The sequence below is a fragment of the Malurus melanocephalus genome, unplaced genomic scaffold, assembly GCF_030028575.1.
Source record: "Malurus melanocephalus ecotype Western Australia unplaced genomic scaffold, MMel_1.1 scaffold_91, whole genome shotgun sequence".
NCBI classification, from domain to species: Eukaryota; Metazoa; Chordata; class Aves; order Passeriformes; family Maluridae; genus Malurus; species Malurus melanocephalus.
In genome coordinates this window covers 1,432,065-1,449,754 of record NW_026623323.1, presented here as the reverse complement: position 1 = coordinate 1,449,754, position 17,690 = coordinate 1,432,065, and the positions used below count along the sequence as shown (strand labels likewise).

Here is a 17,690-nt window from a genome sequence, read left to right as displayed (position 1 = left end):
ACAATTTTTTTCAACACAAAATGTTCTGAAAGCCTCACTGAACCTTGTACTGCTTCACAGCTATCAAGAGCTTTGCTTAGGCCTTGATTTAATCTGAATCAATGCATAATGCAACGAAGCTGTTCATAGTACATTAATTTTACTCCCATTTCAAGCAGCCAGTTTTCAGACAAACACTGTAATCATTTGGAGTTATATAAGTTTATAATGGCTGCTGGAGGCCTGCTGCAATCAGTGCCAATTGCTATTAGGTATGTAAATTATTATGTAAAACATACAGGTTTGACATTCTTCATCAAAATAACACATGGTTTTAATCTGGGAGATAAATTAGAGTAAATAATATTTCAATCCATGGCGTTTTCCCTTTAAGGAAATAAAGTATAATTCAATCTATAGATAAGGAGGAAAAATACCCCCATTTAAAGCTTTTGTTGGAAACTGTGAAAGATGTACATTGTGCTGCAATATTTATGCAAAATTCAGTTTCAACTATATCTTCTCCACATACAATTAATTTACAGATTGTGGCACTACAAACTTTACATGCCAAAGCAGTTCTAAACACTGCATTCTGTATTAAGCAGATACAATCTGGTTTTATTCTCCAAAGTCAGTAATTTATTAACTATAAACACATTTTGGGACTTTAAAATACGATCCCTTTTGTGCCTTTCTTGACCACCTTTAAATGTCTTCCTTTAATATTTGTCCTTTCATAAAGAACATCTGGGCACAATAAAGATACGTCATATTATTAACTCAGAAGAAAGGCATTACAGATGCTGCAGATTTACAAAACAGAAAACTAGAGAGTTTTCAACATGCCTATTTCTAGTCATAATCAGCGGATTTAAACCTATAAATATCCGGCAGCAACTACCCCAGAAGGAAGAGATGCAAATCTAGGCATAAGACAGTGAAATGCCTGGACTGGAAAATGTGTAGATAAATACATGGTCCCGCCCCATCCATAAGGCTTTAAAATAGGCTTCATGTGCAAATGCTTTTCTCCAGAGAAGCCAAACCATTCTAAAATGTCAACAAGAAAGTGAGAAAAAGGATACTTACTCTGCTTAAAACCTAAATAGGGTATTCGTTCAATTGGTGTTTTCCTTTCTTTCATATATTTATAAAGAGCCACAAGGAAAGCCTGCTCATCAGCTCTGCATTCTTCACCTACGGCAATCTTTGATTTATCCTCACTTGAGCCTTTCTTACAGTTGCTGTTGTTACTCTTGGGTTTGGGCAAAGCTGACTTAGCCTCACATTTTACCTGGGAAAAGAAAAGATGTCATATCAGATCTGGGTAACCTTTAATTTTCACTTAAGGAATAAATACCCTCTCCTAGCAGAATGGATTGTTGAAAAAAATGAAGGCCAAACCATGCGACTGTGTTTGAGGGGAAACAAAGGAAGCTATTTATAGAGCTAAATGTCTTGCTCTGAATCTTAGTCACAACATTTTTAAATAGCCACATCTTTAAATCATTATAACTCATTGGTAATGCTCTCCAGATCTGCATTTTTATGACTATACATTGCTATGTCACAGACAGCTTCCATCTCTCACATACACTTGCCATTAGCAAGTCTAATAATAAACCTCATTCCAGGATTGACACTGAGCATTGTCAACTCCCGTAGACAATCCTTGGAGCTGAGGGTGCTCAGCCCCTTCCAGGAATGCTCAGCAGCCAGCCCTGAAATGACACATATTTCTCTCCTTTGGCCCACCAAAATAGAAGCAAACCTTGGCAAGCTTTACCCAGGCAGAGCCCTCAGCACGCGAGTGGAGGTTCTGCTGCAGCACGGACTCAAGTCAAGTGGATTTGARCAACTGCTAAAACTTGAGTACAGCCCTAAGCCTTTAGCAGAAGGCAAAGGCTGGTAGCTGGAGCCTTTACTGGTAGCTGGCAGCCCCAACGCACATGAGTCCCAGAGCTCCAGGTCTCCCACTGGACTYCCAGCAGATGTGTGCCAATCCAGATATCAATAAACTGGAACCACTTTACCTCTCCTTAGTATTCATACACRGGGAAAACATCCAGTGAGACTGGCTTAATCCTGCAGCCCCTCCTGAAGACAATCCTCTCACTGAATCAAGCAAATTACAAATCAAGCATTCACTTAAGGTATGTGTACAAGAAAAAAAAAAAGAGCAGAAACCTAATGTTGAAAAGCTTGACACTTGGAGTATGGGATCAATACAATTCCATTGAAATACTGGAAGTTTTCTAATACAAGGTAGTGGAGATGGGTTACATATATTTTCGATTTGCACTGTCCCTTCAACACTTCTGAGTGCTGTAAGGAGCCTTCTGCAGGTCCATACCCCATCCAAGACACATCCTTTGTGCACCCAGAGGGAGCAGGGAGACTCTATGAGCCCATATTCGGAATTTTTGGAGGACACCAGAGGAGAGCAGGGTATCTTGCTGTGCAGGAAGTGGGAGTTCTTGGTCAAGCACTCCATGGACCCTCCCTCAGAACTGTCACTTTTAAACAGGTGCTTTCTGGATACTTGTTGACAGTTTGGAAGCAACTAAGGAGAGCATTATGTAAGTGCTTGTAAACAATCAAGAAACATGTCACTGTAAAGACCATGATAKGCTTATTTTATCTTAATAAAGATATTCTGGCATTTCAGGCTCAGGGAAAGCAAAATCTCTATAGTCCTCCAGGTAGTAACTTTGCAGAAAAGGAGTGACTTCAGGGTGTCCRCCTCTACGGTTTTCCACAGATGCTGGACAAAGCAATGGTAGCTCCTAACCAGAGTGGACATGTGGTCACAATCTTCCATTGGAACTGATGCTGCTGAAAAGCCTCCATACAGGTCACTGCAGAGCACTGGCTCACTCCTCCCAGGTAACGTAGCAGCAACTGGGAAATGGGACTTTCTCTSGGATTTGTCTTGATCATTTGCTGCTCAAGTATGCCCACTGTACTGCTTGATATTCTCCAGTTGCACAGTTTGAAGAGATATTGTCTTCCTAAAGCACAAAACGCCATGCTTTGCCTTATAGTTATAGATAAGTCTGTCGATTAAACTTTTGTAAAGATCCTGGGTTTCATCCATAAGTCAGTGGAACTAACAGGATTTTTCTTTCTATTAAATCAACTTTGCATTTCCTCATCCACTTTTCAGATCAGAGCTGTAATCCCTTGACGTTTTTTACTTTGGCACCTCACAAAAATTATGTAACAGCTTCTGCTTATAAAGTTTAGATTACAGCGTCACAGGTTTCAGTGCTTCACCTAAAACTGGGTCAGCATACCCAAAAAGAATGCATGACTTCAGTAATTATAGGATTTTTAATTGGAGCTGCAAATTTGGAAAAAATTCACTGRACCTGGGAACAATTTTTCAGTTTTGTCACCCACTTGCTTAGATTCTCTTTTTCAATCCAGACAATTCAGAACTACTTTTGCAAAGACAACCTGGCCATGAACTCCAACTGAAATCAAAGCTCACTGCTGTGCAGCAAACTAATGGCAAGGGATCCTACCCTCTGGGATACAAAGGCAAAGTAACATTAAAAAAGCCACCAGGAGTGAGAAAAACCCATGCGACACACAACCTTCCTCTCTTCAGTCCACAGAGAAGCAAGGTCAATGCCCCTGTGGAACTCAGACGTGTCAAAATGCAATGGGTGGGCTCCAAGTAGTGTCAGGTTTAACAAAGCCTTGGTGAAGGCTACAAAGCTTCATCTGCTCAGCTTCTGAGGCCCAAGCCTCACTTTGGGAACCTCCCCACCAGGTGACAGGAAATATGGATGAATGCCATGACAATGATTAATGAGAACCTAAAGGGCCAAAGGTCATTCTGGGTAACACCAGTGTAAATCCAGCATAAACATATCAAAACCAGTGAGAATGCTGCCAGATTTGCACCAAGCACCACAAACCCAGTGCCACAGCTGGGTTAAGCTGGGGGTGCACAAGTGGGCTCTGGAACATGTGACCACTTCCTGCTGTGTGTTCCATCAGAGGTGGATGATCCATGACCAAATGGCTGGTGAACACTCATGGGTACACCCGTGTGTTTGTCTTCTCCTGCCAGAGGTTACACATAACAGAGACCACAACAGACCTACATTTTGCAGTTTCCATAATAATGGCCAAGGCACTCGGAATAAATCTCCATGTCTGAGAGCATGCCAGGCCACCTGTGGCCAAAGAAAAAGCATATCCTRGCAGCTTTGAAACCAATTTCCCAGATCTTGCTGTACAAATGAAATGAGAGATTTACTTCAGCATTTGCACTAGGAGATGTAATGAACAGATTCATTTGGGGACAATTTCCGTGTTTAACAAGTTAATCCTTTCAGTTCCTCAAAATGGTCAGATGAGCCAGTTAGAACATCTTTCTGAACACTTTGAATGGGAACACTCTTTGGGAAGATGAAGCAGGTACGATGAGGGTCATCCGCTGGAGCMTGCAAGTTCCAAAAGCCTGTCCAACACTGATGACATGTCAAATATGAAAGCCTCCAGTATCCTGGGAATGTTCCAAGAGAAGAGCTTGATATATTCCTCTCCAGGAGAGCTGGTCCTGCTGGAGTAGATGGCCTTGTATTCCCTTCCCAGCCGGGGAGGGAAGTCCCCCGGAATCTTCCCCAGGAGGTACTCAAATGGATGCAGGGACCACCAAAGAGATGGAAAGTGAGAAGTGGCACATCAAAGACCCACTTTCCCTGGCCACACCTGCAGGTCCAGGACGGCACTGTCTATCCTGCTATCGCTCTATTTTTAACAAGCCACTTATACTGGAATTGACTTGGAGCTGCTCCTACCCAACCAGACACTTTTCCTTGCCAGGTAACTGTGAAACCCTCAAAACRATCTGCTGGTGGTTCCAGGCAAACATGCTTAATGAGAACTACATTTGAAGAATTAAGCTTTCCAGTCACTGGCAGCTGAAAACACGAAATTCACCAAGTCATGACAACCATGCAGCTTGCACTGGGTCTTGACAAGCTCAAAATCACAGCCTTCAAAATGCCCTTTTTGCCATTTCCCAACCCAAACCACACAGCCACTGCAACCCCGTTAGAGCCGTTGCCGTGTCACTGAGAAATGAGGCTGCTGCAGACACTGAGTGACATGATCTGAGAATGCAAGCAGCAAAATTTCTGGTTAGAAGGGATTTTATCTGGAACAAGAACATGTCCAGGACGCTAAATGCTTCAGCATCTGACACAAGTGGATTTGTCCTGTTTGCATGAGCAGTGTTCAATCCTGCTCTCCATGGACCACTTGTCAGCATTAGCTGGAGACAGAGCACTACAGAAGAGGATAACAATGGTGAAGTTCAACATGGAGATTCCATTGACAACATGGCAACTGCTCCCAGCAACGAGAAGACACTAGGTGGATCTCTATTCCTGCCCTTCCCTAAATACCCTTCCCCTCCCTCCCCAGTAAGCCACRGGCAGGGTCTGCACACAGTGCATCACATCTGCTGCAGAGGGTTTGCTTCACTGTCCTCCTCTCATGGAAGTGTATCCACAGCCCTGAGACACAGATTGATGTGAAGAGCCACAGTGAAGTCAGTGTGACTACATGTGAAGACATTATATCATGAGCACGTCTATTATTTATAATGAAATTAAGCTGGCCAAGATAATTAATGCTATTAATATCTGCACAATGATGAGCACAGTGTGACTAGATAAATAGGTGGAATTACTTCTTATCTGAAATATCCTCCCATCTGACTAGTAGTGTGAACCCAAATATAAACAGAGAGGATAAGCAATTTTGTAGGAAGTGTTACTGTTGTTTTTAATTATCTAATATCTATATATCAGGTGCTGAAGAGGCAGAACTACTTGTGCTACAGTCTGGGGTGCTTTGACAATATGGTCCATGCCACAGTTCWCTGGCAATTTTTTAACATTAAAAATGGCTTGGGGGAAGGGGGAATTGAGGCAAATTGAGACATTTTCACACAATGGATTTTGCATGCTCTTTCACAGAGAAAACATTCAGACCAACTCTATAGTATCTGGCAGGACCCCGCAACTCAACACACCAGGCTGCATCGCCTCTTACCACGCCTGTCTAATACGATAGCACAGACTCCAACTGAGCACAATAGGGCACAAAAAGAAGAAAACAGTGACTTAAGGGCAGAGCTTCATCATGAACTTCAGCTTCTTCTATCATCATCAACAGAAGGCACAATTTTAACTGAACTCCTAGGGAGGAGGAGGAGGTGGAATTTAATTTGCCTTCCTATGAGAAACTGAGAGCAGAACACTTCCACTTGACCTCTTTAACCTCCTAATCTCCCAGGACATTCACTGTGTACAACAATACCAACGCAAATGGATCTATAGATTCACTGTATTTCCTAAAGAGATGGTCACAATAATAAAAGCATTTTTCAGATACACATCCATCTAATTTATTGAAACAACAGATTTGGGAGGAGGTGGTGTAAAAACTCAGTATATGCAAACCTCTTCAGCTGTTTAGCTTMGGAGTATCAGTGACAAAGTTCTGCCTCAGATAAAAATCAAGTATTGCTCTAAGTAATTTTCCATCTTTGCACCTTARAGTTTCAAATTAAATCATCTTGAAAGAAGCCATTTATGCTGCTCTTTTTTTAAAGAGAAAACCAAATTCCTATTTAAAACCACTCAGACAACATAGAAAATAGGATGCAATTTACACTACAGAAACTCCATTTTAATGTATTTTAAGGAAAAGACACAAACCCATAAATATCATAAAGATTAAGTCTGTAAACACTAATCAGTGATCCCATTTTTACTTGCAATATGGACTAAGCAATGCAGCTAATACAGAAGACTCTCTACAAGCATGCACTATTCAGCAAACCATGGAACATGTAACTCAGTGCTATGTATTAAAGAAACAGCCCAAACATTTTTTAAGCTTTCATACTGAATTTCCACCTTTATTTTTTTTTCCTAATTTAAAAATGTTGAGATCTTCACATCAGGGTAATACCCTTTGTGTTTGYTTCCTAGAAACCATTACTGAGGCAGCTCTTGTTTCATAGTCTGTTTATCTTCAAATTTATATTTAGAAGCACACTGTAACAGGGTGAGCGGCTCCCAGGTTTATTTTTAATTTGAAGATACTGTCACAAACTATGTTTGTGTGTCACAGAATGTGAAAACTAACACTAGATGCCAAGAAAGCTTAAGCACTACCAGTTACCAACAAGCTGATAGCATTAGGTTGTTAGGTGATTATAGTTGCTGGTAACTTTAAAACACAGGCATGATTTAAAGTGAAAAATAAAACTATTGAAAAAAATTACATTTATCGCCCCAAGAAAATAAGTTACACTGTAAATTTGAAACCGCATGCTGGGAAACAAAGACAGGATTGTACCTAAAAAAGGAGAGTGTRCCAAAAAGAGTATTATTAAGTGATTTACCTTGGCAACAGCTTTGCTTTCAGAATTATTGTTGGAATCCTTAATACCATTTAATGAATCTCTTCTCTGTGGGCATGGCTTCTTTTTGCGYGGTCTGCCTTTAAGATTTGGCGCTGAAAATTAATGGAGAACAATTTAAGCACATTGTCTTCTATCAGATTYTTAACAGCTGAAAGCATAATAAATAATTCCACTACAATCAGTCACAGAAATGTACACATCTGTCTACAGTAAATGCTTATTATGAGATTCCCATCCTCCATGGGTTACATCTTGACACACTATACATTTCTATAGAATAACCCCCAAGGCTAATCTATTCTACTTTCACATAACTAATTAATATAAAGTCAAACACTGGTCTCCTAAGGACTCAGAGAGAAAGCACAAATATTTCTCCATGGTACAAAAAAGAACAAAATTGAATATTAATAGGTAACTTTGCATTAATCACCCTGCTGCCTTTATTATTTCTAGTCTTCAAGCAATAGTGTTAACTGCAATTTCCAACTTTGGGAAACATCTGGCTTTGGAAATCCTCTGAAATATTGAAATTCCTTACAGCTCCAAGAAATGTTTATATATCCTGTCATTCTTGTCAAAGTTCTCCTAAAAAAGTTTAAGAAAAAAATTAAAAATTACCCCTGAGTCCTGAAACGGATCAAAAAAATCCCTTAACAACTAGTTCTGGAAGTTGACAAGTACTGAAATAAGTGATTGATTGTTTCATAAGGGCTACATACCACACATACAAATTAACATGAATCACTTTCAGTTTTGTCCAATTCTTAAGATAAAACAGCTCTGAAATAACAGAGTGACTAAATCCTAACTGTGCTGAGCCATATGAGGAATGGGATATGGATCATCATAAAAAATACCACACTCATCTTTCAATAGCAGTATTACAATATAAATTATGATCATATATAGAAATAATAGATGAAGCAGATGTTTGCTCATTATTGCATGTCCCCTCCGCTTTCAGATTTAAAAATCAGCCTCTGACTACTATGGCAACGTTTGAAATGATAAACAATCATTAACTAATGACTGTACCGAGTAAGATAATTTCCTTTAAACCTTCAATTTCTAGGTAACCATTGTTTTCATTACTTAAAGGGATGATTAGAACAATGTCAGAAATCTAAACATCACAAACCTCGAGTGTCTTCTAATTGTTTCTAATCTTACATTTGTCACACAGTAAGCCAGTGGTTTCAGGACATTTTACATTTTAATTAGTTTGCAAACACAATAAAGGGTGCTAATTTGATTTTATAGTTTGAGTAACACTGTCATATTTGGTCTGTTCAGAGAAAAAAGAAAAGCTGTGGGTTTAAAATAAAAAGTCAGATCTTTTTTCTTCCCCCAACACTGGCACAAGGTAAAAAAAATCTGTATGTGTGTGTGTGTGTATATATATATATATATATATATATATATATATGTGTGTGTGTGTGTGTGTGTGTGTGTATATATATATATATATATATATATATATATATGCATGTGCATACGGGTGTAATAAGTCCATATTTGTGTCTGTCTAAAAATATGCTTATCTCCCTATAGAAATATCTCCATCCATCTCCAGTGAAGCACATTCTGCTTATTGAAAAGTACGGCAGAAAGCAATTGTGAAATTGTCATCTGAGGCTAACATGCAAAATCAAACAAAGAGAGAAAGAAATTATTACCCATTCCWGTCGACAAACATCTGCCTGATTTATATCTGTACTCATGAATGCTACAGCATGTGACTGCACACTACGTCGCCGTGACTCTCGACTKGGTGTGGATGTCAGTCTCACACAAAATGAACACTAAGAGTATTTGCTCCGTGCTTACAAATCCCCTCCCCCAGCCGCTCCATTACTCATATAAACAGAGATGAGCGACTCGGCGGGAGCGTGGGATGAGCTCCGAGGGCTCCAGCGCCGGCTGCCAGACTGCCAGCCCTGGCCACATGGCCCTGCCTTATTTATAAACCCCGCTCAACCTCTSATGCCTTCCTGATGCCTACAGGGGCTTTTTGGCACATGACCTGGATGGGATGGACAGATCCTTAATCATGGTCTGCCTCAGCAGTCGCATCTTCTTAAAAAAGTTACTGAAAGAAATAGAAATGGCCCCTCAATTAAATACACCCTGGCCCACACGTTAAAAGATTAACCTCTGAATGAAAGGATCCCCAGGCCTGGCCCAACCAATAGCCAGAGGGATATGCCTGAGTTACCATCTCATATATGTGCATGTGAACTACTTGTCCTTTCTTTCCTTCATTCCTTTATTCCTTTTTAACAAATAAAGAAACTAGTTCCAGGCTCAATGTTTTTCAAACATACTTGTTATCCTGAGTTTTGGCACTGTCACACTATAAAGCACTGCTAATGTTTTGCTAAAAGCTTTAAAAGCAAGAAGGCATTTGTTCCTAAATTCCAGGTATATTGAGCTTGCATACAAACGCTGTTTGAAYTGGAGCCTTCCATGGCAGAACTGGCACAAACCCACTGTGAAATGGGGTATTTGCATTCTCCCCGTGGCTCAGGAGCTGCAGCAGGGAAGGTCTGTCTGCAGCACACACAACGACTATCCCACACATCCCATGGTATGACTTTAAATCACCCAAAGTCACTCCAGACCTGACACACAATTAACAAGAAAGCAGCAATAAGAATTAATACTAGAAGAGAAGGTTCTTGCATCTAGTCTCTGTAAAAAAAAACATCTGACACAGTTCCAGTCCCATTTGAAACAAAGCCATTAATATTTGCTTGCTAAATCATTGTAAATAAAGGCATTATTTGAAGATTATTGCATTTCAGTGACATTTGTTTTGTTCGTGTAAGCTAGAAAATATGACTAGGACTGAAGAAAGAATTTACAAGTCACATTCATGTTTCAATTTTGTCATCTTTTGTTTAATTTTTGACATATTCATGAGCACACTGCAAATGTCTTGAATTTGTTATTCATAATTATTTTAAAGCAATTTTACATTTTGTGGCTTAGTCACAGTCAGTTTTCCTGATGACACTGGATGTTCATTATGTACTGGACAGCTAAGYGAGTATCCTACATTTTTTATTTTTTCTGTTTTCTAGTGGAGAAGGACTTCTGGCATCACTACCTAAGAATATCCAAAATGATTCAATCTCTTCACGTTTGTGCATATGGCTTTCAAATTCATTTTCTGAAAGCATTTGCAGCAGTGAGACCTGATAACTTGCACATTCCCAGAAGGTGAGAACATAAGCAAAGAAAATTAAAGTAAAAAATGAATAAATAAGTGCAGAAAAAAGTTTGCATTATTTGCCACCTCTTTAAGTGTGAGTGCCTGTAACAGGAGTATGAGAGAGACAACACAGTACCAGTTAAGAAACTTCCTTTCCGTGCATTTGACAACATGATTGCCTTTTGCCAATGTGTGGTGTTTTCCCACTCCTGTCACCTGCTGAGTCCTGGCAAACCTTTCAGGTATGGCCAGGTAAAACACAGCTAGCTGCAAAATGCACGCAGTACGAGCAAACACTCCTTGAGCTCRGAGGAGTCCCCAAACCGGGGTTGTGCTCTGTACTGCCAAAACACCAGCAATGCCCTACATGTTTCTACTGCAAACTGTCACACCTGAGAGGTTAAATGCAAAGTCTGTGTCATGCATAGCATGATGAGTTAGAWTATCTGTAGATGTAGATTGGCAAATCTTTGCTGTCTAAACATATCCTAGTAAGAAGTTGACCCGACTCTCCCAAAGCCTGTTCTTGCACCAGCTGCCTACAGACTACAGTAATCAAACAGGGACARTCCAGAGGCATCTGCACAGAAAAATAAAGGCCAGCAATCACAGATATGCTCAGCTCTGACCCACAGAGCCACAGAGAAGAGCTCAAGGCGAATGCTCAGGGCAGCTATATGTTTCCTCAAAGCCAGAAGTTCTTTCTGTTMATGAAGCCACAAAACATCATTGCTCAAAAATTACATCTTTCCCTCCAGCACTCTCACCAATCTGGACAAACATCAGGATAATTGTGGGTGACTGTGACAGGTCAGAAGCARAGGGAGAGGACAGCTACCCTGCTCACCTACTCAGAAAATTCACAAGGTTGTGGCTACTGTTCTCCAGACACTACCACCCTCAGTCGTTCAACTTTCACAGATACTGCCTGCTCAGCAGGACACGGGAAACAGAAGCATTTCCAAGCCTCACTGCCTAGAACAAGTCCCAGCTCTGGTTTTAACCCAAGAAAGGCAAGCTCTRTGCAGGGAAAAGAGAAGAACCCGAAAGTGGGAGCTGCCAAAGTCGACCATGACCGTTAACACTACCTACAGTGGAAAAGCACAGGCTGCCACAGGAAAACAGCACATCCACCTGCTATCCACTCTTCCTGTGTCCAGGATGGGGAAGTGACCACAGCGCTTACCATCTCCCTCTTACAGGTCAGCCTCACCTGAGCTACATCCACACCAATACTGGGAACATGAGACCACTTCTAGARGCACAAATAAATCAAGAGACAATGGCTAGAGTTTTGGGGTCCCTGAATTTAGCAGGTCAGATATTGAAAAATTACCTCTTTTTAATGAGTCTGATTATCACTGGAAGTCCAGTGAGTTCAACCCTCCCAATAACACTTCTCTACATGCGTGTATTTTGGCCGATGCAAAAGATTTGTTGTTATAGGGAGGGTGTTAAAAAACATAGTGGCCTTCACACAACTGAGGTCARGCTATGTTGGCACTTTGTCAGAATCAGTGGTGCAGCCAAGAGTTTTTAATGAGCTTGGAATGCATTACCTCATTTGTCATACCTGGATCACTTACTCATGCTGAGCCCAAAATAACCTTGGACCTTGCTGGCTGCTCAGCAAACCATGTAAGTAAACAGTACTGTACTCATGCCTAAAACATGTATCTTTTAATTGCTCGCTCACATTTCTAACTCCAGAGCACATCTAAGCAACTGTAATGCCCATGATCAAAGTTCTTGCTTTTTCAGGCCTTTCTGACCTGTGTAACTATTTCCTGATACAACTCTTGATTTTGGCTTGCTGATACTCCAGCTTCTCAGAAACACTTCAAAAGTAGGTGAAGAAATAAAAAAAGAAAGAAGAAAAAAGAAAAGAGGAAAAGGCCATTGCCATATTTTGCTCAGGAATGTACTCAGCATTGCTAATGAACTTACACTGCCAACCAGATTCTTCTGGCTGCCTGCTGGTTTTTTGTGACCATGTTTCTGTGGAAGGATGAAGGAAGAACAAGAGCATTTTTGCCAACTACAAAAATCAATTWAAAAAAATCAACTAAGCTTGTAAAAATCTCCAGGGCCATCGAGAAAGAATGGCAAGCAGAAGATCTGAGGTTACATATAAGGTGGGCTCATGGAGTCAGGTGAGCTCTAATGCAGAGGTGGGAGTGTACCAGAGGGAGATAATCACAATCCAGGATTTAGGTGGAGTAGTGGAAATTGCAAGAAGTAAATTACCAGCACCCAGTGGTGCTGGGTTCAGATGAGACACGAGGCAGGTCTGCAGCACACCTGCCAATGCATCCACAGCTGCTCCTCCCTGAAGGACATTTTGCACCATGTCCCCTCACAGAATCTTTTCACAATGTGCTGGCCCTTCACATGTCTTCTGATTTTCACACACATGCACAAAAGCCGTGATACCAGAACTCTTGGCTCTAAGCTGCAAAACYATCAGTAAATACAGAACAGACCAGRAGGGTCTTCCTAGGGAGGTGAAAATGGCAGGACATGYCAGATTGCAGAGCTGTTCATGATTCAGGTGTCAACAGAAGCTGGAGATGGCATACAGAGGTGCCTGGCCATCGAAATCAAGGTGGGAAGAATGGCCCCAATCTCCACAAAAGCCATCAAGTGACTGTGTCTGCTAGCAGGTGGCAAATTGCTGATCGCTGAGAACATCCCTAACACAGCCTGGCAAAAGTTAGCTCTTGGCTGAAAATCATGGTTACATGTTGCACCTTTTAAAAAGTAATGAACAGAAATTTAACAGTTTTAATGGCTGTAACACTTACCCCTCTAGGGGGCTTCTGGCATTCTGTAATATCTGAAAGTTAAGAAAAGCATATTGCTGTTTGTAAGCATGGTCTCAGAAACTGTTCAAAGGTTAGTTAATCTTGCACACTTTCTGGAGTCCCAGCTGCTCCCTTGATTTCCTTGTCACCACCATCTCTTTATTTTATCTCCTTCACCTCATTCCCTTTTCTGCATTTTGACTTCAGGATCTTACATTTAATTTATTTTCCTTTCACTCCTTAAAGTTTATTTAAAAGCTTTTGCCTCCTGGAAACAGGGTCCAAAAAGAAGGCTTGGGGCATTTATTGCCCAGGCGTACTGAGCTGATGGAGAGAAACAAGTTTCAAGTAACCTAATATTGYATCAAAAGGTTAGAAATTAAAAGTGGCTGAAAAATAAAGCAAAAGATCAGACTATGCTAAAAAAAAMCMAAAAAAACAAAAAAACAAACCCACACCTTTGTTTAGGAAACAACAATATGAACTGAATTTGAGGAAGGTCTCAACGGGATCCTAAGTCCACCTATGAAATCAATGATGAGCACCTACCAACAACACAAGCTCTCATCAAGCTGTGGAGGTCACACAGCCTCTCTGCACACACACACGYGCCTCCTGCTTATTCAAGCTGCCATAAAATAACTTCAATATTAAAATTATTTTTTACTAAACTTTTTCAAAATATGAGCACGTGTTTATTCCTTTCTTTATAATTGAACATGCCAGGCTTGACCTGGAAACTCTGGAACACAGCAGWGAACAACCTTGCAGGAAACATTAAGGAATCCTGCTGCTTTCTAACCCACATGGAGAAAGAGCGGACTTGTGTAGCCATTTCTGAAAGTTTTGTTTTGGAAATGAGATATCCCATGCTCCATGTGGGGAAAATCAATTTGCTACCTCTCTAAAGAAAACATTCCCCATTTGGAAATAAGTGAAACAGACACTTCCTTGTGTGGATTAATGTGGAGACATATGACTTGCTGCAGACTGTTGTTTTGACCCTCCTCCTGACCAGACAATCTCTGAAAAAAGCAAAATGCTAGTATTTTTCATGAATTACAGTGCAGACTAGGATTGCTTTGAACAGAAAATTTAGAGGCACTGAAAACATCAGGTTGGCCAATTTTACGAAGAACTGAATGTTTCTTTTTTCCATAGAAGACAGAGACAAGATTCAGGATGAGGCTTGAAGTTCTTTTTCTTTATTTTATCATGGTTGGACGTTAAGACTTTCCCTTGATCTGGACTTCTTTATATCCTGCTGACTAATGTGGGTTTTAAAAAAATGGAAAAAAGTTGGTTTTTTTCTGAACAAAATCTATACATGTGTTGGAAATTATGAAGTGCAGTAAACTGAAAAGGGAAGCTGAAGACTTCAGAGAAAAATCCTGCACGACAAATACGCGACATTCAAGTAGACCTGAGAACAGATTAAAACAACAATAATAATAATAATAATAATAATAATAATAATAATAATAATAATAATAATAATAATAATAATAATAATAATAATAATAATAAATCCACTGTAGGCCTATTACTGGCTACAGATGACAGGATTATTACTAATGATTCAAAAAGAGGCAGAGGTGTTTGGTAAATATTTGTTCTATATTTGCAAAGAGGCCAGATGATATGCTTGCAAAAGAATATAATTAAAGCCAGTCAATTGACTTGGTTTTACGGAAACCAGATCTTAAAACAACAGAAAACAAAAAAAACCCACCTTATTTTACACTTTGAAACTATAAGCTTGGTTAGAGAAACTAGCAGCACACATGGAACTTACCTGCATTCAGTAAGGCAGCTGATTTAATATTAGATAATACTTTGATTAAAAAACAGCACTACATAATTTTATTCAAGCGTATATTGAATGGATTAAGAACTGGCTAAATGTAGGCATCAGTGGGGAATTTCTATCAAATGAAAAGATGTCTGGTGGGATTCCGCAGGGGTTGCTCCAAGCCTTGCTAGTATTACAAATTTTCAGCAGTGAAATAAATATAAAGTCCCTGACAGTTACATTCACACTGACACAAGGACTGGCACAATGCTAWGACTGACTCATACAAGTGAGTAATCAGAGGCAAAACAGACCAGGAAAACACGCTTCTCAACACAGCTCCAGCATGAAACCTGCAAACAAGGATTACAGGTCCCATTGACCAAGCCAAGGGTGACTGTTCACAGGCCACTCTCCATTGGAAATTCAATACAGCCTGATAGGAAGATGCTGAGCCCAATGGGATATCTGCCTTCAGGGAGGTCTGAATAACTCAAGCTGTGCTGGGCTTGAGCAAAAATGACTGAGAAGTGACTTCACTAGGTAATAGGAGTGCCTCAAAGGCAAGAAAGYGCTGGTACTCAGAAGTGAGAAGGCATAACCAGGCATGCCCAGGCACTGCAGTCCCCATACCTGATCCAGCGCCAGAATATGGAGGCACGCGTATAACCAGCTTTCTCAAGACCTTCTGGGAAAAGCCTGAGCCAGACAYAAGCTGGTGTGCACAGTGCAGGAAGTAACACATGCATTTGAGGGTCTGAGGGTACAGATATCAGACTGGAGTTGGGTGTCCCGCCACAGGCATGGCGAGGGCCGGGCCCATGCTGCTGCCAGGAGAGGCTGGCCATTGCGGGCGGCTGCAGCAGCCTGGCTGGCTGCATGACGAGGCGTCCAGCTGTCTGGCTCTGGTCCTTGCTCAAACAGCTGTTTCCCTTCTCCTTCAGAAAAAAGGTGGTGAACTGGATGAAAGCGTTTGCCAGCAATTTTGGCTGATGAGCCACTACTTGGGGTTCATACCAGATTAGATGACTCAGTGGTTCTTTTGGTGAGAAACTGCATGAATATAGGATCAAACAGAGTGAAGTACTGAGCAATGCAGGACAAGGAACATGAAGAGCCACAGCCTTGATTCAGCAAAGTACATGCCTAACTCGTAAAAACCTGGAGCAAAGACCTCTGATGACCTCACTGGGGCTGTTCACATCTTTGAGGCTGAGGCTGTGTTAAGCATASAACACAACCGAGCCAGCATGGCTCTCTCTGTCACTATGGGAAAGAATTCAAACCCTGAACAAAGAAATCATCYTATGTCATCATGAAGCACCATGTGCTTGGGCAGCAACACAGGATCAGACATGGGTTCATCAAGTTTCCCTTTCCCTCAGAAGTTTATAGTCAACCTCCAGCCCCAAAGCCCTCCATCCCCAAGGGTCACCTCCTGGGAAGCAGCACCTGGCAAATAGAGGCTTCAGTTTCTCTCAGAGGGTCAGAGCAACACTCAAGAAGTGCAGGTCTGACTTCTCAAAATAAAAAGGGTTAAAAAAAAAAAAAAAAAAAAAAAGCAAGCAAGCAAAGAAAGTGAGCAAGCTCTAACAGATTATGTAATAGCCAAGACAAAAGCAGTGCAAACGCCGCAGCAAGAAGTGAAAACAAACAGCAAACCCATGCAAGTCAGCCTGCCTGATCAAAACTCATCAGAACACTCAAGGTAGACTTTCCGTTAACGGGATATAGAAAATAAAAGGCAAATCTTAAGGCAGCTTTTCTAACAATGTTCCTTTTTCTCCCCAGTAAAAGCCAGCGTTTGTGTAATTGCTGTCTAGCAGAGTCAGCAGTACCCAATGGAGACATGACCTACATACYTCAGAAATACAGTAGATACGTAACCAGTCGGATGCTACGCAGATAGAAGGATGAGATGGGCTAATTGACTGATGGACATTGTGCATGAATATAAACAGGCAGAAATTCATGCCAGAAGGATAAAATGGACAATTTCCAAGACCTTGCTTTCGGAAATGACAACGGCAGGTAGGAAGCAATGATCATCGAGTTGTGCACAAAGTGAAAATGGCAAATATATTATTTAAATAATCTCTTGCATTTCTTATTTGTAACTGATTATRTAAGTTTTTTGATTTTTTTTAGCATAAGAATATTATAATTTCCTTTCAGGTTTTTTTTTTTTTCCTTTGCACTTGATCATTGCAATGCAAAGTAATCAAAATTTGTTAGGCATAATCAACCTGCATGAAGATATTAGTAAAGTGACAAGCTGAAACCACAGAGTAAGCTCCCCCCTTCAGTGCCCACATTCAGCTGCCACCACGAGGACWACACAAGGCATTAGGTGGAGGCAGGAGCAGCAGCAACAGCCTAAGCTCTGCTCCATTCACATCTCTGGGTCATCACCAACGTCACCAGCAGCACTTGGCTTGC

The 17,690-nt window shown here is 40.8% G+C and overlaps 1 protein-coding gene across 2 annotated transcripts in view; it reads right to left on the bottom strand.

The window, feature by feature from the left end:
• Positions 1-17,690, bottom strand: part of ARID5B (AT-rich interaction domain 5B) — a 112,603-nt gene that overhangs the window by 27,208 nt on the left and 67,705 nt on the right. Inside the window, exons 4-5 of one of the 2 annotated variants that reach the window (XM_057368393.1) lie at positions 7,418-7,530; positions 1,072-1,276 (exon numbers count right to left, since the gene is read on the bottom strand). In XM_057368393.1, coding sequence (XP_057224376.1) covers positions 1,072-1,276; positions 7,418-7,530 — 318 coding nt within the window. The remainder of the gene's footprint in view (positions 1-1,071; positions 1,277-7,417; positions 7,531-17,690) is intronic. The other variant, XM_057368394.1, reaches the window with a different exon arrangement.